The sequence below is a fragment of the Kogia breviceps genome, chromosome 7 (genome assembly GCF_026419965.1).
Source record: "Kogia breviceps isolate mKogBre1 chromosome 7, mKogBre1 haplotype 1, whole genome shotgun sequence".
In the NCBI taxonomy this organism is placed as follows: domain Eukaryota; kingdom Metazoa; phylum Chordata; class Mammalia; order Artiodactyla; family Physeteridae; genus Kogia; species Kogia breviceps.
In genome coordinates this window covers 22,588,681-22,609,634 of record NC_081316.1, presented here as the reverse complement: position 1 = coordinate 22,609,634, position 20,954 = coordinate 22,588,681, and the positions used below count along the sequence as shown (strand labels likewise).

The 20,954-nt window shown below is 65.2% G+C and overlaps 2 protein-coding genes across 2 annotated transcripts; one reads left to right on the top strand and one right to left on the bottom strand.

Annotated features, from left to right (window-relative positions):
- The first annotated feature begins 2,480 nt into the window (after positions 1 to 2,480).
- PKP3 (plakophilin 3) lies at positions 2,481 to 12,096 on the top strand. Its single transcript, XM_059068169.2, has 14 exons — positions 2,481 to 3,243; positions 4,809 to 5,004; positions 7,241 to 7,317; positions 7,414 to 8,045; positions 8,134 to 8,257; positions 8,766 to 8,970; positions 9,253 to 9,427; positions 9,853 to 9,970; positions 10,045 to 10,215; positions 10,299 to 10,484; positions 10,781 to 10,934; positions 11,145 to 11,337; positions 11,436 to 11,523; positions 11,710 to 12,096. Exons 1-14 carry the CDS (start codon positions 3,163 to 3,165, stop codon positions 11,743 to 11,745), a joined length of 2,436 nt encoding a protein of 811 aa, XP_058924152.1. The 5' UTR covers positions 2,481 to 3,162; the 3' UTR covers positions 11,746 to 12,096.
- Positions 12,097 to 12,936: 840 nt separating this feature from the next.
- SIGIRR (single Ig and TIR domain containing) lies at positions 12,937 to 19,055 on the bottom strand. The gene is given in 11 exon segments (XM_059068172.2): positions 12,937 to 13,268; positions 13,568 to 13,757; positions 13,950 to 14,100; positions 14,165 to 14,267; positions 14,556 to 14,699; positions 15,098 to 15,238; positions 15,339 to 15,472; positions 15,978 to 16,176; positions 17,067 to 17,197; positions 17,199 to 17,215; positions 18,917 to 19,055. Coding segments are annotated over 11 exon segments (1,425 nt in total). The 5' UTR covers positions 18,968 to 19,055; the 3' UTR covers positions 12,937 to 13,104.
- Positions 19,056 to 20,954: the final 1,899 nt, after the last annotated feature.

Below are 20,954 nucleotides of genomic sequence, written 5' to 3'. Positions count from 1 at the left end.
CCGCAAAAGACAATGTCAAAACGAATGAGAAGATAAATCACAGACTAGGAGAAAATATTTGCAAAAGACACATCTGAGAGATGACTGTTATCCAAAATATAGAAAGAACTCTTAAAACTCAACAATAAAATGAGTAACCCAACTGAAAAATGGTCAAATGACCTTAATAGACCCCTCACCAGAGAAGCTATACAGATGGCAAGTGAGCACATGAAAAGATGCTCCACGTCACATGTCATCGGAGAAATGCACATGATAAAATAGCAACGAGATACCTCTACACACTTGTAAGAATGGCCCAAACCCAGACACTGACAAGATCCCAGGTCAACCCCACCCGGCGCCCAACCCGGACAGCTGCAGGGGACGGAGGTCCTTGGGGAAAAAGGAAGCTGGAGCCTGAAGGGTTACGCAGCTCTGATGCTGTTCAACCAGAAAGGCAACGGCAGGTCTCGGAGCAGAGCAGATGGTGAGAGCACAGGGCTCCCGGGGCAGCGACGGGAGAGGGCCCAGGGCCGCAGGAACCCTTCTGAGAACAAGACTGAAGCTAAACCGCCGGGAGGAAGGCAAACAAATCCTCCTCTTAACCTCAGTGGAGAAAGCGGCCCAGACCTAGCTGGGGGACTGCCAAGACGCCCACCCACCAGCCAGCGCCAGTCCCCAAGCTCAGCCCTGTCCCGCTCAGGGAGACCTTTCCCTACACACCCTCACTTGCTTCCTAACTTCTGGAAACTTATTTAGCCCGGGGAACCTGTTTCCCGGTCTGTAAAATGGAGCCACATCACAGCTCCGCCTCCTGGTGCTCCTGTGAAGATTAAGGACAAAATGCGAACAAAGCACCCACCACCCAGCCTCCACCGCCCAGCCCTCGCAAACAGTGCCCATGAGTGGTGACGAGGTTCTCCAGGACCCAAGACAGGCCTCAGGAGGGAGGAAGCACCAGCTTGCACCCCCTCCAGGGACGGGACGCAGCATTCTCTCCACCCGCCCTGCCCTGGAGCCCTCCTGGTCCAGGCCACCCCGGGGACCCGCCACCACCTCCCCACTCCCCCTTAGTCAATTCATCCTCCTCCCCTGCTGGAGCGCCCCCCAACCATGGGCTCCGGCCACCCCGTTCCCTTCAGGGTCCTCTCTGGGGCCTCTGCAAGGCGCCCCCTCCGTCCCAGAGGCTCTCAGCTGCGCCGCCATCCTGACCAGCATCGTTGCGTGTGGACCGCTGTGTCTGTGGCCGCCCCCCGACCCCAGAAGGAGCGCTCCCGCGAGAAGCTGCGCCTGTCTTGGTCGCACACCTGCCCCGGAGCAGCGCCAGCGCATCGAAGAGGGCAGAACCGGCAAGGCGGACGGGCGACCTGAGGGGAGGGCTGGGCGGGTGCCGGAGGGGCTGTAACCCTTGGCGACCTTCCCCGCCAAAGGGGCCAGGCTCCAGGGGGCGCAGAGGGTGCCCCGCCCCAGGGGGATCCGGGGCAGCGCCGGATGCGCAAGTCCAGGTAGGCTTCATGGAGGAGGGACCCTAACACTAACCCTAACTCTGGGCTGGGCTGGGCTGGGCTGGGCTGGGTTTGGCGGGAGCCCAGCCCCTGGGACGTTGGAAGGTTCGCGAGTCTGCGGACAGGAAGCGGTGGGAGGCGCACGGCTGGAGCCCAAGCAGCAGGACCCGCATCTCCCCGGCCCCCGCCGGCGCGCCTCGCCCTCACGCCCGGTGCGTCACCTCGCGCAGACCCATTCCGACGCCTGTAGGCTCTGGGGCCCCGGGCGATCTAGCTACCTTCTCTGTGCTCCACCGCGCTCCCGAATTTTGTTTTGAATATTATTTTGCTGTCTATATCTTCAAGGTTTTCTTCCATTTCTGCCCGCTAAGAGCCCCCCTCCAGACTCCCCACCGAGGTGGGGTGGGGCGCCCTCTGTACCCCTCCTCCAGCTCCGCCCGCACACACCGGGCAGCCCTTAGCCCCTTCACAGTGAGCGCCTCCCAGGTCACCAAAGCCAGCACTAGGGGGGCGTCCGTCTTTCCACCCGCCCCCTACTCTGGCCCTCGTCCCTGAAAACCACCCCATATCGGCTCCCCATCCCCTCCCCCTCCCCCTCCCCCAGAGACTTTTCTAACAACTGCTCGGGGTTCCCCTCCTCCAGTAAATACCCCCACCCGACCTCTAAGCTGTCGGGGCTGTAAGTGCTAACCTGCCCCTCTTGGGCCCCCACAGCCCTTCCTTCCCACGCCCCAGGGCAGAGTCCAGGCTCCCCCATCCCCCCACCTCCCAAGTAAGACCATCACTCACCCTTGCAGGCCCTCAGGTCCCGGGATCTCAAACCCGACAGTGCACCGACGCAGACTCCCAGGACCTGCACCCGTTTTCTCAGCTCCCTGGGCGAATCTTCCGCCATCTGCCTCTGCTGCAGAGCCCCCTCCCCCAGGAAGCTCACCCTCAGGCCGGCACAGAACCCTCCTGTGCTCTCTCCCTCCACACCCGCTCCAGGAGGAGGGGGCTCTCAGGGAGGACGAAGCACAAGGCTGGTCGCAGGGGCTGGACTGGGCTCTGAGCTTCAGGTGGACACAGGTTTCAAGCCACAGCCAGTCCCCTCAGGCCCTGCAGTGGTTAGAGAAATCTCGCCCGGGCTCCTCAGGGTTTCCCTGGACACTGAGCCACAAAGGCAGGAGATCCGAGGTGGGGAGGTGGAGGGGTCCACAGGTCCTCAGGGAGGCTCAGCGCAGCCTGGGGGCACCTGCAGCCCTCCCTGCCAAGAGGAGGGGGAAGCCCCACAGAACTGGCCCTGAGGACCCCACAAGCTGTGGAAAACCGGACCTAGGGGGTATCTGCCTGGTGCCTCCTCTCCATCCCGTGGCTCTGACCCCATCAAAGCCCCTTCCACCCCTCTGCGACCCTGTCCCACCACCCAGGGCCTCTGGATCCCACCTGCAGTCTGCCCCTTGAGGCCTGCTGCCCTGCCAGGTGGGCCCAGGTGACTGGAGTGAAGGGCAGGCCTCCAGGCGCACTCAGCGCTGTACAAACTTGTATCCCGGGACTTTTCCACACAAAACACGTCTCCCAGGGAAGCAACCAGTCTGATGAGCTCGCTGCGCGTACAGGCGTTCCCACCCCGCCCTCCCGGTACCCCTGCAGTCCTGTCCCACACTGAGGCCCCGACGGCAGTACTGGGCCCGGGATGCAGCCCAGGACTCCTCAGCTGGCAGCGGAGGCCTCTGGGACGAGCCAGGGGGCCGGCAGTATCTGGACCACCAGCAGGGTAGGTCGCCCACTATGCATATCCCCTGCCCCGGGAGGCTCCACTCCAGGGTTCACCTTGCCCTTCCCGGGGACCCTCCCCTCCCTCTCTCACGCCCCACGCTGACCTCTGACTCCCACCCCAGCACCGACCTCACCCCTAGGGCTGCCTTCTGACCCGACCCTGCCTTGCCCCCAGGCCACAGCCCCCAGACACCACTCCCACCTGGGCTCACGTCCCCTGCTTTCAGGGGGCCAGGGCCCGGGGTCAGGGCCGCCCATGGGAGGGAAGACCCGTGAGGGTGGCCCCAGGGCGACTTTTCCAGGGGAACCCAGGAGGTACACGAGGCCACTCAGCCCGCACTCCTGGGCTCAGCCCCCACTCAGTCTGCCAGGTGCCTGTCCTGGATCCAAGCCAGGCCTACATGGGAGGCCTTGGAGTGTGCGGTCCAGCTGGCCATGGCGCTCCAGGAAGACCTCCTTGGGGCGAGCGCTGCCAAGCCTGGCCCTCCCACTCCCACACCTCTGACTGCTGGGCCTCCCCTCTCCCCACCACTCCGACCCCTCATATTCCTGCTCGCCTGGACTCCTGGGTTCTCCCGGTGCACGCCAGATCCTGCACCCCCAGCCAGGGCAGGACGGCTCCTCTGAGTCAGCCCCCTGGGGCAGCCCCGCCTGCCCCTGCTGAGCTGAGCTTTGACTCATGCGTTGGGAGAGGCCTCCCACCTCCATAGCCTGGCTGGGCGGGGGGGGGGAGGTGGGGGGGCGCGGTGGAGCCCAGGAGGGCTCTGCAGAGGCGGGGGACTGGGGGCACTTCCAGAGTCTGCAGGATGGAGGTCTGGAGGGTCATGAGTCATGAGCCTGGGGTGGGCCCGTCTCGCCTCTTGCTTCTGGGGTCTCTTGGGCACCAAGGACCAGGACGAGGGCCCCATAGAGCCCCCTTCCACCCTAAAGTTCCACTCCAAGCCTTTTATCCTCAACTCTGTCCCTTAGCACTTGACCCCTGCTAGAGGCCTCACTCCAACCTCATGGCTGCAGTGCCTGGTCCTTGGAGTTACCTGGAGCCCCCAGCTCCCCAGGGAGGGGAAGCCCCCGCCCTCAGAACCACCCCCACCACCACCACACCCCCACCCCACCCCCCGCCTCCCGAGGTGGCCTCCCTCCACCCTGCCCTAATGCTCAGAACAGTAGGCCCAACAGACCGGCTGTGGCCTAGCCCAAAGGACCGGCTGGGAACAAAGGGCCCGAACCCCTTCTGCCCGGCCCTGGGATATGAGCTGAAGGAGGGGGAACACGCAGCGCCTGTTCTTCCGCCCAAATTCCACCTTAAGCAGGCGGTAGCCTCCTCCCTCCCACCTGGCCCAGGTGTCCCCGCCCCTAGCTGAGCTCAGGGCTGGGCGGCAACTGTCTCCGGGCCAGCCCTGGGCGAGGCCAGCAGGGAGGGGAATTCGGGGACACGGCGCGCCGGCGGGAAGAGACAGTGGAGACAAATCGGGCTGGAGGTGGCGACCGGGCCCCGGCCAGGCAGACCCGGCCCCCGTGCCCGCCGCCATGCAGGACGGTAACTTCCTGCTGTCGGCCCTGCAGCCCGAGATGGGTGTGTGCTCCCTGGCGCTGCCCTCGGACCTGCAGCTGGACCGCCGGGGCACCGAAGGGCCGGAGGCCGAGAGGCTGCGTGCAGCTCGCGTCCAGGAGCAGGTTCGCGCTCGCCTCCTGCAGCTGGGTCAGCAGCCTTGGCAGAACAGGCCGGCCCAGCCCGACGGTGTGGCCAAGGCGGACAGAGGTAGGCAGACGCTGGCCGGGAGCCCACGGTGGGTGGCAGGTGGAAGTGGCCCCCGGCGGGCGTGGTGGTGCGAGGGCTGGTGTGGTGGTGCGAGGGCCAGAGGCCGCGGTGGGGCCACTCCGGACTCAGCTCCCTGACTCACCCAGGCCCGCCTTGAGTCACCGCCCTACCCCTCCAGGCGTGGGAGAAGCCAGAGGTGAGGCCTCCACCTCCTGGCAGGGACCCCGGGGTCCTCCCTGTGAGTCGAGTTGGGCCTCACACGCCCACTGGGCCCTGAGCCTCCCGCCCCCCCAGGGGGGCACGGGAGAAGTGGCATGTGGCCGGCCAGGTCCACCTCTGTCGGCAAACCCGGAACACGCACGCATCCGGTCCCACATCCCACGGGCTCACACACACAGTCTCAGAGACACGCAGACACACACGCCACTCCCCTGGAGACACAAACGCAGAGACACAGACGCCCAGACTCTAGCGTCCACCCCCTCATGCCCCATGGGACTGAGCAGACAGAAAGGTGAGGGGCGGGGTCTGGGACTCCTGGAGGAGAGCCGCGACGTCTGGGCCAGGGTCTCCCTGCGGAATTGCGGGGGGGGGGGGGGCCCTGCTGGGGTGACCCGGATACTCTCTGTGAGAGCAGAGGGTGGGGGAATGCCCCTCAGGGCCAGGCAGCCCCCTGTGTAGGAACCCTGGTCCGTGCACGGGGCACGTGCACGGGTGTATGTGAGTGTGTGTGCGCGTGCATGAGTGTGTGCAGCAACTTCAGGGCACTTCTAGAAATGCTGTTTCCTCCCTTGCCAGGCTGCAGCAACAGGGACCGAGGTTAGACAGTAAGAGGAGCCTCCAGGATGTCAGGGGCCAAGACCCCGCTTCACAGTGGCTCGCGTGATCTTCCCAGGGCCCTTCCCAGTACTGGCCGCCAGCTGCTGGTCGGGAGATAAGCGGGTCAGCCAGCACAGGGGCCGCCAGGGCTGCCTGGATTCCTGCGTCCTCCCCTCCCTGGGCCTCAGCCTTGCTGGTGGCCAAGTTGGGTGCCCAGGGGTCATGGGGTAGAGGAGGGAGTAGGAAGGGGTCAGTTACCACCCTGGCTACCCTGGCAATTAGGAGAAAGAGGATTATAATTTGGGGCTGGGGGTAAGGCCCCCAGGCTGGGGGCCGTGCCCCCCCAAGGCTGAGCCTCACTAGCGTCAAAGGGTTAATAGACCCTGCCTGGAAGCCTCATTAACCAGGGCCTGTCTGGGGAGCGTGCTGGGTGGGGGAGTCCCCCCAGACCTAACTGAGGCAGAGGTTGGGGGAGGGTCCAAGGCCCCCCCCTTCCCTTCACCCTCACCCCGAATCCCTTCAGCCAAGTCACTCTACCCCGGCCTTTGGGGGATGGGACTCATCCCCCTCCAGGTGTGGCCACAGCAGGGACTCTAGCAGAGGCTGACCACTCCCGGAACACCCTCCCCATCCAAAGACACTGCCCGTGGCATTGCCCAGGTGATGCCCCCCCCCCAGTCCGTTCCCACTGTTCTGCCTTGGTTTGACCTTTGCCCAACTCTTCTCCGGGTGTTCTCAGCTCTTCCTACACACCCGACCGGCCACACCGTGCCACCTGTCATCCACATATTCGTTCAGTTGTCCCTTCAGCATCCATCCGTCCCGCCATCCTCCCGGCTTAGATACCCCTTCACACACCAGTCAGTCTGTTCATCCAACCACCCATCCTTCCGATGGTCCAACCCACCCTCCCCCATCTCTCCACCCTCCGCCCTCCATCCACCTGCCTGTCTGTCCACTTGCCATGCAGGCGGGCTGCTGCCGGTGCCCCCGGAGTGGGTGTAGCTCGGCCAGGTGGGTCAGGGGACTGCGCCTCAGGGCACTGGTCCAGGGAGACTGTGTGTCCGCGGCGAGGGACCAACAGCACAGGATGGGCTCCCGGGAGGTCAGTGTGGCTTCCTGGGGGCGGCGGCCAGGCTTTGCGCCCTGGCAGGGATCGGGGAGCCGAGGAAGGAGGCCCTGGCACACTCCCTGGGTAGCCGGGAGATCAGCAGAGTGAGCACATCCGTCCCCCCCGAGGGGCACAGCTGGAAGGGATGGGGGATGTGGGGGGGTGACAAGGCCACGGCAGGACCAGAAGCCAAGGCACCTGTCCCAGAGTCCCCTGGCCTCCCCACCAGGGCTCAGGGCAGGAGGGGAGGCAGGAGGCCAGTGCCTTGCCATCGGCCCAGCCAGGCTGCGCTGTCCCTGTCCGCAGGCGCATGCCGGGCTCAGTACCACACCTTGCAAGCCGGTTTCAGCTCCCGCTCCCACGGCCGGAGCGGGGACACCTCGGTGAGTGATAGCCCGGAGTCCTGTGAGGGAGGCTCTGGGGGCTCCAGCGTCAGGAAGCCCAGCGCCCCTCACTGCCCTCCCCTCCCTGCCCCACAGACCTGCCGGCCCATCGCCAGGCCCACCTGCAGCCCTGTCTCCTGGTCTTCCTGCTCGGCCGTGGACCTGAGCTCCAGTCAAAGGCTGAGCTCAGCCCAGAGTGCAGGCAGTGCCCTTGGGGCCGCAGGGTATGGGGGTGTCTGGCCCACCACGCCCCTGCCCACCCGGCCCGTGTCCTGCCACGAGCGTGGCCCGGTGGGGAGCCGGGCGGATCACGACACCTTGTCCCTGTGCTCGCTCAGGCTGGGGGCCGGGGGCCCAGATGGCCGCTACGGAGTGGTGGAGGGGCAGCTGCAGCCGGTGGGCGCCTCCACCTACAGGGCCTTTGCCTCTGAGCACCAGGCCAGCTCCAGCTCTGGCCGGGCTGGGGGCCTGGACTGGCCGGAGGCTGCCGAGGGGCCGCCCGGCCGGACCATCCGTGCCCCCGCCATGCGGACCCTGCAGCGCTTCCAGAGCAGCCACCGCAGCCGTGTGGGGGCTGGCGGAGTGCCAGGGGGCATCCCGGAGCCCATGACCCGGGCACCATCTGTGCGCAGCCTCAGCCTCAGCCTGGGCGACTCGGGCCACCTGCCGGACACGCGTGGGCTGGACAGCTACAGTGGCCACCGCACTTTGCAGAGGCTCAGCAGCGGGTGAGCTGGGCCTGGCTCGGGGAGGGGGCTTCTGCCATGACCCTGGTCTGTCCCCAGGCTCAGCCTGACCCGTCCCTTTTCTCTGCAGCTTTGATGACATTGACCTGCCCTCGGCAGTCAAGTACCTCATGGCCTCAGATCCCAATCTGCAGGTGCTGGGAGCAGCCTACATTCAGCACAGTTGCTACAGTGACACAGCAGCCAAGAAGCAGGTGACCGCCCTGCTTACCGCCCTCGTGGGCCCTTCACTCACTGCCTCCTGTCTGGCCCCTGACCACCCCTCACTGATCCCCAAGCTGCCTGGGCAGACCCCACCTGCCCAGGGCCTCCTCAGCAAAGGACGGGCAGGAGGGACTGACTTGCACAAAAATCTGAGTACACCTGCACACACCTGCGCACTTCTGCACGCATTTGCACGCATCTGCACACACCCACGTACACCGCCATACACCTGCATGTGTACGCACACGTCTGTATGTACCCGCACACACCTGCACACATCTGCACACACCCGCGTACATCTCCATACACCTGTGTGTGTATGCACACGTCTCTATATACCTGCACATACCTGCACACACCTGCGTGTTTCTGCACCCACCTGCACACATCTCCATACACCTGCACAGGTACTCACCCATCCACATACACCTGCATACGTTTGCACATACCCATGCAGCGTGTGCACACGTGCTAACACCCGTGTGGCTATGCCCACAGGCCCGCAGCCTGCAGGCCGTGGCTAGGCTGGTGAAGCTCTTCAACCATGCCAACCAGGAGGTGCAGCGCCACGCCACGGGCGCCATGCGCAACCTCATCTATGACAACGCGGAAAACAAGCTGGCCCTGGTGGAGGAGAACGGCATCTTCGAGCTGCTGCGTTCGCTGCGTGAGCAGGACGACGAACTGCGCAAGAACGTCACAGGTGGTCCTGCGCCCCACTCTACCGCCCGTTCCTCGGCCCCCGCGGCCAGCCCTGTGGCACGTCTCTTTGGGGATGGACTCCGGCCCCAGGCCCCGTGTCCCCAGGCGTCCTCCTCTCTGCGCTCTTGCGGCCCCATGACCCTACATGTCCCACTCGGCCTCTCCCCAGAGAGGCTCTTGGGTGAGGCTCGAAGTGCCAGGCGGGGCCTTGGGTGCCATCCCCGGAAGAGGCAGAGGGGCTGGAGGGCCGTCCCTGACCACGGCCTCGGCCCACCTCCCACAGGGATCCTGTGGAACTTGTCCTCCAGTGACCACCTGAAGGACCGCCTGGCCCGAGACACGCTGGAGCAGCTCACAGACCTGGTGCTGAGCCCCTTCTCAGGGGCCGGGGGACCGCCCTTCACCCAGCAGAACGCCTCAGAAACGGAGATCTTCTACAATGCCACGGGCTTCCTCAGGTGCGACGGGCAGCAGGCAGGGGAGGCCCAGAGAAGGGGCGTTAGGATCTGAGGTCTGAATGACAAGGCGGGGCCACCGGGTGGGGGGCGGGGGGGGGCTGGGAGAAGTGGGCAGCGAGGCAGAGGCGCTGACGCAGGAGGGGGACGGGCCGCCAGGTGTGGCCCCCGGCCAGATGTCTACAGACTGGGGGCTGTGGGCTCAGATTTCTTTAAATCAGGGATTTGATCTGATATTTATAACCTCCCCGGAGCCCCGGACACTTTGAGAAGTGGATGGGGAATGGGCATGAGGAGGTGCCGAGGGGCAGAGCCCAGCTCGGGGGAGGCGGGGGTTGGTGCTCAGGATCTCAGCCTTGGGTGGGGCCCTGTGGGGTGGGCTCTGCCTGCGGTCCCAGTGGGAGTCTCTGATCTGCCTCCATCCAAAGGAACCTCAGCTCGGCCTCCCAGGCCACTCGCCAGAAGATGCGTGAGTGCCACGGGCTGGTCGACTCCCTGGTCTCCTACATCAACCACGCCCTGGACGCGGGCAAGTGCGAGGACAAGGTGAGGGTCAGCCAGTGCCCCGGGGCCCGAGGGGCTCCAGCCTGCTCTGACCGAGGTCCGCCCTCTGTCCACAGAGCGTGGAGAACGCCGTGTGCGTGCTCAGGAACCTGTCCTATCGCCTGTACGACGAGATGCCACCGTCGGCCCTGCAGCGGCTGGAGGGCCGAGGCCGCCGGGACACGGCAGGGGCGCCGCCAGGCGAGGCAGTGGGCTGCTTCACGCCACAGAGCCGGCGGCTCCGAGAGGTGGGTGCGGGCCTGGGCAGGCGGGCGGGCGGAAGCAGGGATCCCGGGTGACCTCGGCTGACCCTCCACGCCCTCCTGCCCAGCTGTCCCTCATGGCCGACGCGCTCATCTTCACTGAGGTGTCTAAGGACCCCAAGGGCCTGGAGTGGCTGTGGAGCCCCCAGATCGTGGCGCTGTACAACCGGCTGCTGCAGCGCTGTGAGCTCAACCGGTACACGACGGAAGCGGCTGCCGGCGCTCTGCAGAACATCACCGCAGGCGACCGCAGGGTGAGGTGGCCTGGGACCACACCTGGCCATGCGCTGGGGCGCGAGGCACTGGAGACGCAAGGGGTGAACAGGGGACAGGAGCCTGCTCTCCCGGGCTTTACGGTGCATCGGGGGGCCAGAACTTCAGAGCGAGAGATGAAGGCAGGCAGGATGCGGCTGGAGGATGCCACCTCCGGCCCCCGGGGTCCACACTGAGTTTAAGGAAGGTGCCGGGAGGGTTGGGCCAGGAGGGAGCAGACCCGGGGCCTCCACAGGGTGCCAGCACCCGTTCTTACCAGCCCCTCTCCTGCCGGCAGTGGGCGGGCGTGCTGAGCCGGCTGGCTCTGGAGCAGGAACGTATCCTGAACCCGCTGCTGGACCGAGTTCGGACCGCTGACCACCACCAGCTGCGCTCACTGACCGGCCTCATCCGAAACCTGTCCCGGAATGCCAGGAACAAGGATGAGCTGTGTGAGTCCAGCCGTCCCAAAGCCTGGGTTCTGCCTGCCCTGGGGGCTGGGCGCATGCCTGGACTCTGCTGCTCAACTGGCCGGCTTCGGGGAAGCCAAAGCTGGTGGACAGACAGGCGCACCAGCTCCCTGGGGGAGCAGGGAATGGCGGGTGCCAAGGGGCAGGGCAGAGGGCGGGCAATGGAGACTGACCGCCCGGACCTCCTGGCAGCCACCAAGGTGGTGAGTCACCTGATTGAGAAGCTGCCCGGCAGCCCGAGTGAGAACTCTCCCCCGGCCGACGTGCTGGTGAACATCATAGCCGTCCTCAACAACCTGGCGGTGGCCAGCCCCGTGGCTGCCCGAGACCTGCTCTACTTCGATGGGCTCCACAAGCTGTTCTTCATCAAGCAGAAGCGGGACAGGTCAGGGCCCAAGCCCCGTGCCCCTCTGCCACCCCCAGCTTGCCCTGCCTTCTGGCCAAGCCTGTCACCCCACTGACCCCTGCCCCCTACCCCCCAAGCCCTGACAGTGAGAGGTCCTCCCGGGCAGCCTCCAGCCTCTTGGCCAACCTGTGGCAGTACAACAAGCTCCACCGAGACTTCCGGGCGGTATGTTCCCACGGCCCAGGGCAGGTGGGGCTGTGAGTGTGGGACGTGGGCACAGGGCGGCAGGGAAGGACACGGAAAGCCAGGTGGCCCAGGGCACCCATAAGACCAGGGGCCCGCTTCCAGCACACCCGGGGAGACGGGATGCGAAGCAGCAGCGCCCTGACTCCAGACCCCTCTCCACTGCAGAAGGGCTACCGAAAGGAAGACTTCCTGGGCCCGTAGGCGAAGCCTTCCTTGGAGAAGGAGCGTGCGACGTGACCCACCTCCGAGGGAAGGGCTCAGCTCAGGGCTGCTCGCCAGCTAGCCCAGAGGAGAAAGTTGATGATGGCCCAGGGGCTCTCGCTGGAGCCCCGTCCACGTCCACGTGCAACTTGAAGGCCTGGGCCATGGGGGAGGGGACGAGGCTTGCGGCTGGGGAATTGGTTTCTGCAGGGCAGGGGGTGGGGCAGGGCTTGAGGCTGCTCTGATGCATCGGGTGGTGGCCAGGTCACACTGGCAGAGGTGGCACTGGCTGTGGCCCAGCAGTGCCTCGGGACAGCCAGCAATGGGAATAAAGGTGGCCGTGAACACAGCAGCCACAGCCCCTCACGCTTCTTTGGTTGGTCAGACTTGGGGGTCAGACCCAAGGCCTCAGCAACGTCCCCAAGTGCAACCGTGCCTGCCCCTTAGGACACTCCCCACTGGGCCCATACACGGGCCTCTCCAGGTCAGGGGACCCAGGACAGGGAGGAGGGCATGTCCAGCAGGAGAGCTGGCGGAGAGCACGGAGGAGACACGGCAGGCGGCAGAGGCAGCCCCAAGCCAAGTGAGACGCAGGAACAGCAGAGCTGGGGACCTCGTCTGCAGAGGAACGAGCACCTCTGGGACAGCTGTGACTTCTGGCCTCGGCGCTGCCTGCTGGGCTGTGCTCACGTGGCAGGTGCATCCAACACCTCTCTCTTGCCCTGCCTTCCTGGGCCCGGAGGTGCCCTGACAGGTATACCCATGCTGCCTGAGGCTTGGGTTCCGGTAGGTTCTGGGACCTCTCTCCATCTCGCCAAGCCAGGCCCTTTGGTTGTAAAGTTCCCACCGCTATTTTTACAACAACAGGCGTTTTCTGCAAAGCTCAGAACCTGAAGTCTCTAAGGGGCCTGTCCGGATCAGAGTGGGACTGGGAACAGTAACGGCCCCAAGCAGGGAGACCTGAGGAGGCCACTGCAAGAGACATGCCTGAACTGGCTCAGGACGGAGAAGGACAGGGAGAGGGTGGGCTTAAGTGGGCACCCAGATGCGGTGACCAGGTGGCCATGGAGTGAGAAAAGGGAGGGATCCAGGGCCCTGGAGTGCCTGAGACGGAAGTGAGGGGTGGGGTGTTCTGCTCAGGACACTGCATACCCCCTTCCCGCCCCAGGAGAGGAGAGGCCGAGACCTGGGCAGAATTCCAAAGGACTTTATTTCTGGCACAAGGAGGGTCGCTGGGCCCACTCTCTTCCCCGAGGTCCCTGGGCTGCAGGTAGACAGGGCTTGTGGTCCCGCTGAGTGGGAAAAGAACACCCCAGCCCCACCCCCCGCTGTCCCTGGTGATCCTCCAGGGGGCAGGGGCTACACATCATCCTCCGACACCAGGCAGTAGAAGTCCGTGCGGGCACTGTAGTTTCGGGAGCCAAGGTCCGACACATCCACTTCACTGCCTTGGCCCTCTCCAAGCGAGACCCCACTTGCATGCGGTGGAGCTGCTGGCTCCCCAAAGACAGGCCCTCGTACACCTGGGGAGGGGTACCGCCAGGCCTGAGGCTGGGCTGCCCACAGCCTGCCTTCTGCCAGGGTCACTCCCTGCTGCCCCTGCTGCTTGGTGGCATTTGAGGTCCTGGAGGTTCCCAGTCAGGCCCCGGGCCTGACCACCTTCATGGAAAGAGTCAGTGGGAGGTGCTGGGAATTAAGCCCATCCACCGGCTGCAGGGAGCAGTCCCTGCCGCCTGGCCCCTGTCTGGGGCTCCACCTTATGCAGCCCCCCTCCAACTCAGGCTGAGCTTCTCAGGGTCAGGGGTGGGGCCAGTGGGCATACCCAGGTCCCCCTCAGGGTCAGGGTCCAGCTCCGGGTCCAGGGTCCGACCCTCTGGGACCCGGCCTCGCACAATCAGCATGGGGTCCTTGTCATCCTGCAGCCGGGTCTGGGGGTCTCCCTCCATCGCTCTGTACTGCACCTTCCGTGGCAACGCCAACTGTAGCTCTTTCCAAAAATCGGAGGAAGGTGTCTGGAGACCAAGGTGGGGCAGTTAGCGAGCGTGAACAATTGAGGGGGGGGGGGTGGGGGGGAGCCAACACGGAAAGACCCTGGTCTCCTTGGCCCCAAAGAGCCCACTCCTCTGGGCGGCTGACCATGGCACCTCCACCCACAGGCTCCCATCCACAAGCCCCCTCCCTCCCCGTCCCCTGCCCCTCCGCACCACGGAACCGGGCCTCCAGAGCAGCAGGGTCACCAGATGGCGATGCTGGCGCAGCAGGCGGAGCGCAGGGTGTGCGGGGTCGCGCCGCTGGCCCTCGAAAGTGATGAAGATGGGTCTGCGCGTGAGCTCCAGCAGCCGGCACAGGCCCTCCCTGCGAGGGCGGCACCGTCAGGGGGGGCGCAGTTGGGGCCCACCCAGCCCCACGCGGGACCCACCGGAAGCTGTGACTGCACCAGGCCCGGCCGAGGAAGGCGTCGGACAACACCACGACGAGGCGCCGGCAGCGGCTCAGGTTCACCAGGAGGTCGGCCGACGGCTCTGATGGAACCCGGGAATCGGCGGGGGCGGTGTGAACGCGGCCCTAGGAGGGGCGGGGCCCTAGCCTGGGCCTGAGGAGGACCCGAGGGGGCGTGGCCATGGGAAGCCCGGATCTGGGCCGGAACAGGGGCGGGGCCCGAGGAGAGATGGGGCTGGGCCCCGGACGGGGAGGAGGAGGGCTTGAGGGGCGGGGCCCTGGAAAGGCGGGGTCTGGGCCGGAACAGGGGCGGGGCCTGCGCCCCGGATCGGGGCTGGGCCCGAGCGGAAAGGGGCAGGGCGCCGCTGTACCCGCGCGCGGCAGGAGGTCGCGGTCGTCCAGAAAGAGTTTGTAACCCCGACGCCGCTCCAGCTGCGGCTTCAGGATGAAGTTCACGAACTTCCGGTCCTCGGGGCTGTCGCTGTAGGAGACGTAGGCATCGTAGAGCTTCCCGTCTGCGGACGGCGGCGGGTCAGCGCGGCGGCTTTCCAGGCCTAGGCCTGCCACCCTCGGGGCCCCGTAAACCTCCCCCCTTGTGCCCCAGGGGCCAGGCCAGCCCCCCCAGACGCAGACCCAGCAGATCTAGGCCCCGGGCCCCGCTTAGATCCCTCCTCAGCACAGGATTCCGAGTGGAGCCCTGGAACCAGGCTACCGTGGCCACCTTCTCACAGCCTTGTGCCCTCCTGGGCTGCACAGAGACAACCCCCTTTCCTGGACTGGGATCTCGCCAGTGCCCACGAGGGACGGATGCCTCCTCGCCCCCACCTCCAGAGCCAATCCCCCCCATCCAGAGCTGAGCCTAGGGAGGCCCCGTGGCTGACTCCGCCTCCCCATCCATCCGTGCCCCACGCACCGTTCATCTCCACCTCCCCATACGTGTCTTGGTACCAGAGCAGCACATTGAGTCGACACTTCACGTATAGCAGCGCTGCCAGGAGCAGGGCCAGCAGGACCAGGAGTGAGGCCAGCACCGCGGCCACATGTCCAGCCAGGCCTGGGGACAGAGCCACTGACTGAGCCACCCCCAGCACCCTCCAAGCCTAAAGGCTCCCCAGGCCTCCCTCCTACCTTCTACCCCGCTGGACCCCACTCACCAGCTCTCCAAAGAGTGAAGGAAGAGGAGCTGATGTTCTGGACAGAGCAGGTGAAGGTCCTGAAGTCCTCAGTACTGGTCAGGTTGATCCCCAGGACACTGGACACAAGCACCTCTGACCAGTTGGCCTTGACCCTGGGGAGACCAGGCCCCACCCCTCACCTGGGGCCCGACAGCATCACTGGATGCTCCAGGGCCCCACTTGTCCGGGACTCACCCAGAGAGGCTGCAGATTTGGGCCTCCTGGGCAGTCCTTGGGCCATGAGCTAAGAGAAATGGCCAGAACATGAAAGGGGTGTGGATCTCTTTTGGGACAGTCACCCTAATCTTGGGTCTGGGTCCTGGGGGTCCTCAGATCCTAGGCTTGGCCCGATGGTCAATGAGTAATTCAGGCTCTAGGACTCTGCTGGCACCCATGGCCGTGGGCAGTCTACAGGGTGAGTGTCTAGAGGGGCCATCTGTCCCTGCAGTCACTGACTCTTAGTGTGCATCCAGAGTGGCACTCTACCCATGTCATGTCTGGCCAGTCACTCCCCAGTCCATGTCCAGGTGATTACAGACCAGGGTGTACGTCAGAGAGGCCACTGGGGGTGGGTATATCCAGCGTGGTCATCTGACCCTGGACACCCTCATCTCTTACCAGGAGTCCTCATGGAGGTCATAGTGGCTTCCATTGCCCAGCAGCAGCCCATCTTTCAGCCACTGGACCGAGGGCAAGGGGCAGTGGGGCCCAGAGGCCACCGAGGCCGTGCAGTTCAGAGTGACCACACTGCCCAGGGCAGGCCACAGGACCTGGTTTCCAGATGGGGAGAGGAAGTCAGGGGCCCTGTCGCAGGCTCCTGCAGAGAGAGGACCCAGTGAGTTCGCTGTGCCCACGAGGCCAGCCTCCCACTGTCCACAGGTGGCCTGTGGGCCAGGAAAAAACCAAGGTGGCCAGTGGCCTGTGCTGCTTGGTAGCCACACCAGATCTGTCCACAAGTCCCATGGGGGATAGGGCCTGGCATTTGGCACATGTTACCCCAGCAGCAGCTGGTTCTCAGGTGTTCTGCCTGCCCTGGATGTGGCTGCCAGTCCCCAGAGAAGATGTTAGCATGGAGTCATGGCTGAGCTGACCCAGCACCACCCCCAGCTCGGCAGGGCCCGCCTAGCTGCCTGTCTACCCACGACGTGAGCCAGCACACATTTCCTGTGTGCACCTGTCGCCCACTGCTCCGATGCCCAGGCCCCGGCCCATCTGCTGGACACCAGTGGTTTGGGGGAGTCAGGGGTCGGGTGTCAGCACCTTCCACCTGGTATGGGAGCTGGGGGTTCCAGGACCCTCTACTCCTGGCCACAGGCAAGCCTTCTCACCTCCCCAAGATCTGAACTTTCTCATCTTTAAACTCGGGTGATGAACCGGAGCCGGTAGTCATAGAAGACCGCCATCGTCTTGGTAGTGTGGTCTCCCAGCAGCCGCCCCCAATGGCCCCCCACCAGCGCCCACTCCCAGTATCCCTGGGCTTTACCGACCCCCGTGAGCCTGGTCTAGAGGCCTTGGGCGGGAGAGGGTGAGGGCCCATCCTAACCATGGGGTCAGGACCCCGGGCCATAGGGGAGGGGCAAACCGAGGTCTTTGTACCCCTGGCTTGAGGCCAAGCAGAGAGGCCAGGCCACACTGCAGTGTGGAGCCAGCCTGAGGGGCAGGGGGTGGGAGTGGAACCCGTGCCCATATCCCTCTCTGACCGTCTACCTGCCATGGTCTGGCCGGGGCCTCCGCGAGGCATGCTGGACACTGATGCCGCCCACGGCTCCCCGGGGCTCTCTGGCCGAGCAGACTGGTCCCTCAAGGGCTGGGCAGGATTCACTCTCTGTCCTTGTGGCACCGGGACGGGTCAGAGGCTGCCGCCATCCCCGGGAGCAAATTAAACAAGAACAGGATAAGTTAACGTGTAACTCTGGCCACTGAAGCACTGCCTCTGCCCCAGCTGCTGCGTGGAGGCCACAGAGCACCAGGCACAGCGTAGACTGCACCTCATCTGCCCCAGGGACACCGTGACAGCCCAGGGTTGGACAGCACTCCCGGCACCCCTCGTGAGCCCGGGAGTTGGCCTCGTCCCCAGGTCCCCTGGGACAGGGCTGCCACATACAGGCAGGGGGGCTGCAGTACAGCCGCACTCAGCCTGTACCGAGGCTCCGGGGGGCTCGGGGTTCTTGAGTGCTGGGCTGCCTGACCGAGCCTCACTCCCAGCCATGGGGTTTTGTTCTGGACGCCGTCCTGGGTGCACCACGCACGCGTGAACCCAGCACTTGAGGCTGCACTGGGCCGAGATGTCGAGGCGGGAGGGGTGAGCAGAGGGTCAGGCTGGTCCCACGGGGCAGCCCTCCTTCTGGGTCCTGTGCTGGCGCCTCCGCCCATTTGTCATCTTCAGACCCAGACACTTTTGTCTACACTGTCCATCTACTTCTCCAAGGGAAGCCCCCACCTGCCCACAGGTGACATTTCTCTCCTACGCGGGGTCTGGGACCACTCCCAGCCAGACTGGCAGCAGCCACACGCCTCTTGACCCCAAAAGCTCTCCAGTGACCTGGGCTGAAAGGCGGGGCACGAAGCCCCAGTGTCAGAGCCTTCGAGGAAGACTCCTTGACAGCCGGGCCTTGGGCATCTCCTCCCTGGCGCCCAGTGGGTATTTACTGGGTATCTACTCCTCCCCCTCTTTCCTGCTGAGTGGACACACAAGGGCCCCGGCTCCTTCAGGCCCTCCCCCAACCCGTGGGGCCCCTGAGGCTTTGGAGGGATGAGTCTTAGCCTGGCCCCCATTCCTTCGGCACGGGTGACCCGATGTGGACCCGTGATCAGCTGGAAGCCCCTGGTTTGGCTGGGCTGGAATTTCCTCAGAAATCGGTGGAGCATCAGGCTCCTTCCCGGGGGGCTGGTGCAGAGGGTCCTTCCAGAAGTCCTTTGGAGTGGAGGGCAGTCCTGGGAAGGCCCTTGAAGCAGGAGGACAAGCCCCTTGAGGGCTATGGGAGGCTGGGCTGCTCACACCCCCTCCCCGAGCCCAGCGGGTCCCAGGGCAACTCCTACAGTGGCCCGTTGGCCTCTAACCTCAGAAGACCTCCTACTCGTGGAAAGGCAACCTCGGACCCTCCTGGAAATTCAGGCCAAACCACATGGCCAGGTGACAGGTATCCCCCTGAACACCCTCCACTGCAACCCTTCCTGTCCTCTATCTGGTCTCTGTGTTGTACACCCGTCCCCTGCACGCCCCACACACGCCTGCACTAAGCTCTTGGTCCCCGTGCACACTTGCACACGCCCCACACCTCCAACACTGTGGCAGTCCACATGCCTGGCACACAGCCACGAGCACCTGTGCACACCCCACACCACACGCACCACTCCTCACACCCACCCTCAGCCTCCCATCAGCCCTCGCTCTCTCACTGGCACACACGCACCACGCACACACGTGCACACACAAGCCACATGCTTTGCGGGCCTCCCCTCAGCCAGGCCTGATTTCGAGGAGAGGGCTCAGGCCGGAAAAGGCATCCAAGGACGAGAACACAGGCTCACTCTGAGCAGCGAGGACACGAAGTCACCTGGTTCCAGCTCTTTCCTCCTGAGGAGGGGATGTCCGTCACTGAGGTCATTCACGTGTGCTTGGGAGCAAACTCTTTGCTCGGCTGGGCCCCTGGCCCAGTCCAAATCACCACGGCTGCCCCAGAAGCATCGCCAAGCACGGCGAGGACCTGGCTTTTGTTTGTGCGTTTTAATATGAACTTTCCCCGTAGCTTCCTGGCTTTGCAGTCACATCCTCTCCTCAACCTAAACCCCACCCAGGCACCCACCCTCCTCCCCAGCGGGCTGGCGGGCAGGCAGGCGGGCAGTTGGTTCTCCCCGCCAGCCCCGCCTGCCCCACTCTTCCTGTAACTCTGAGTCAAGCGGCTCCTTCCTCTAGGGCCCGCCCCAGCCCACCCCGGCACCAGCACCGTCCTTCCCTTCCCAAGGCTAGGACTGGGCGAGCGGGGAGGTGGCAGAAGGGCTGGGGGTCACGATGATATGTAGGGGTCCTGGCCAGCAGACCCCCAGTCAGGGCCGTCCTGCACACACCTGAGGAGCTGGGCAGTATGGCCTGCTTCCCGTCCCAACACCCAGGAGATCGGGGCGCGGGGGTGGGGGGGAGTGTGTGTGTCTCCACGCAGCTCCCCTGGCCCCAGTGAGCAGCCCCGATGTACCTCTGACCTGCCAGGGTGATGGGTGGGGCTCCTGTGGAAACTCTCACCAATAACGGGCCCTTGAGCAGGGCTCTCTGGCCCCCTCCCTGTCCACCTCCCAGGTGTAGCCCCCAAATGGTGAGCAGTTACAAGGGGGCTGGGGTATCACATGGACCTTAAGCCTCCTCTTCTAGATAAGGAAGCAAACAGGAGGCCTCAGCAAGGCTCCCAGCTCTGAGCCCAGGTGGGGGAGAGCCGGTATCTCCTGGGGTCACAACAGACTCCCCCGCACCCCCAGCCCGGACTGACCTGGAACTCAGGGCCCAGCACTGGTGGCTGATGGCGCTGCTCTAGCAATCAGGCAGGGTCCCCTGTGGTCCCTGTCCCTGCCCTCAGCCCCCAGGGGCAGAGCATCCTCGCTGCAGCATCAGCTTTCCTACATCCTTAATCTGACCCTGTCAAAGGCCCCCTGCTCAACGCCCCGCCAAACCCGTGCCTCCAAGACCCTTGGACGATGGTGCATCTTGGGCTCAGGGTCCAATAGAACTGGAAGAAGTCCTGACTGCGACCCTTCTCCACCGAGCCGCAGCTCCTCCAAGGTGCCCCAGCGGGCCCTGAGGCTGAGTGAGCGGCATATGCACCTGATGGACAGGCTAGTGGCCGCCAGCAGTCAGTGACCTGCCCGGGACACGCAGGCAGGAGGCAAAGAGCTACGTTCTCCCTGGTGTCCCCACCTGTTTGCTGCCTCTCAAAGCTCCTGCCAGACTGCCTGCCGCTCTGCAAGCCCACCCGCACCACCACCTCACAGCCGAGACTGAGCACCCCGCCCCTTTGCTAACGTCCACCCTCACCTTCCCTTGTCCCCCAGGCCCACTCCACAAGGTGAGCAGAAAACCTCACGTTGCCTCAGGCACTCTCGAGAACAGCCCTTCCGAATCCGAGCCCGCCCCCTGCACCGCCCACGGCCTCACCCGCGCGGCTCCTAGAAAGCCCTAGCCCCTCCCACCCTCCGGCCTCACGCGGGCCCTCCACCTCCCCGGAGCATCGGCGTCGGCCTGGCCGCCGGGCGCGCGCCCGCGCCTTGTCCCCAGGCGCCCAGCCGTCTGATTTGCTGCTCAGCACCCCAGTCTCTGAGCGATTCTCCCTCATCTGGGACCGGCGGCCCCTCTGCGCCTGGCGCGTGCTTCATCCCCGGACGTCTGTCCCGAAGGAAAGAACTTGCACAAAGCGCTGTGGCCCCGCGAGCCGAAAGGCCCCCTCCTGCACCCCCGGGCCCGCCACACACCCCACACCCGCGCTCCGCCTTCCCGGAGGGGCGTTAGTACCACCGCCCTCCGGGTGGGGTGAGCCGTTTGGGGGGCGCGGGGGCGGACGGGTCGGGGGCGCGCACGGAAGGGCGGGGCGCGTGGATGGCTGTAGCTCC

Excerpts from the sequence above, each read along its gene's own strand:
- PKP3 (XM_059068169.2), top strand. The coding sequence starts at position 3,163 with ATGCAGCCCAGGACTCCTCAGCTGGCAGCGGAGGCCTCTGGGACGAGC. Across the intron at positions 9,428-9,852 it reads AATGCCACGGGCTTCCTCAG|GAACCTCAGCTCGGCCTCCC; the intron begins GTGCGACGGGCA and ends CTCCATCCAAAG. Across the intron at positions 11,338-11,435 it reads ATCAAGCAGAAGCGGGACAG|CCCTGACAGTGAGAGGTCCT; the intron begins GTCAGGGCCCAA and ends CTACCCCCCAAG.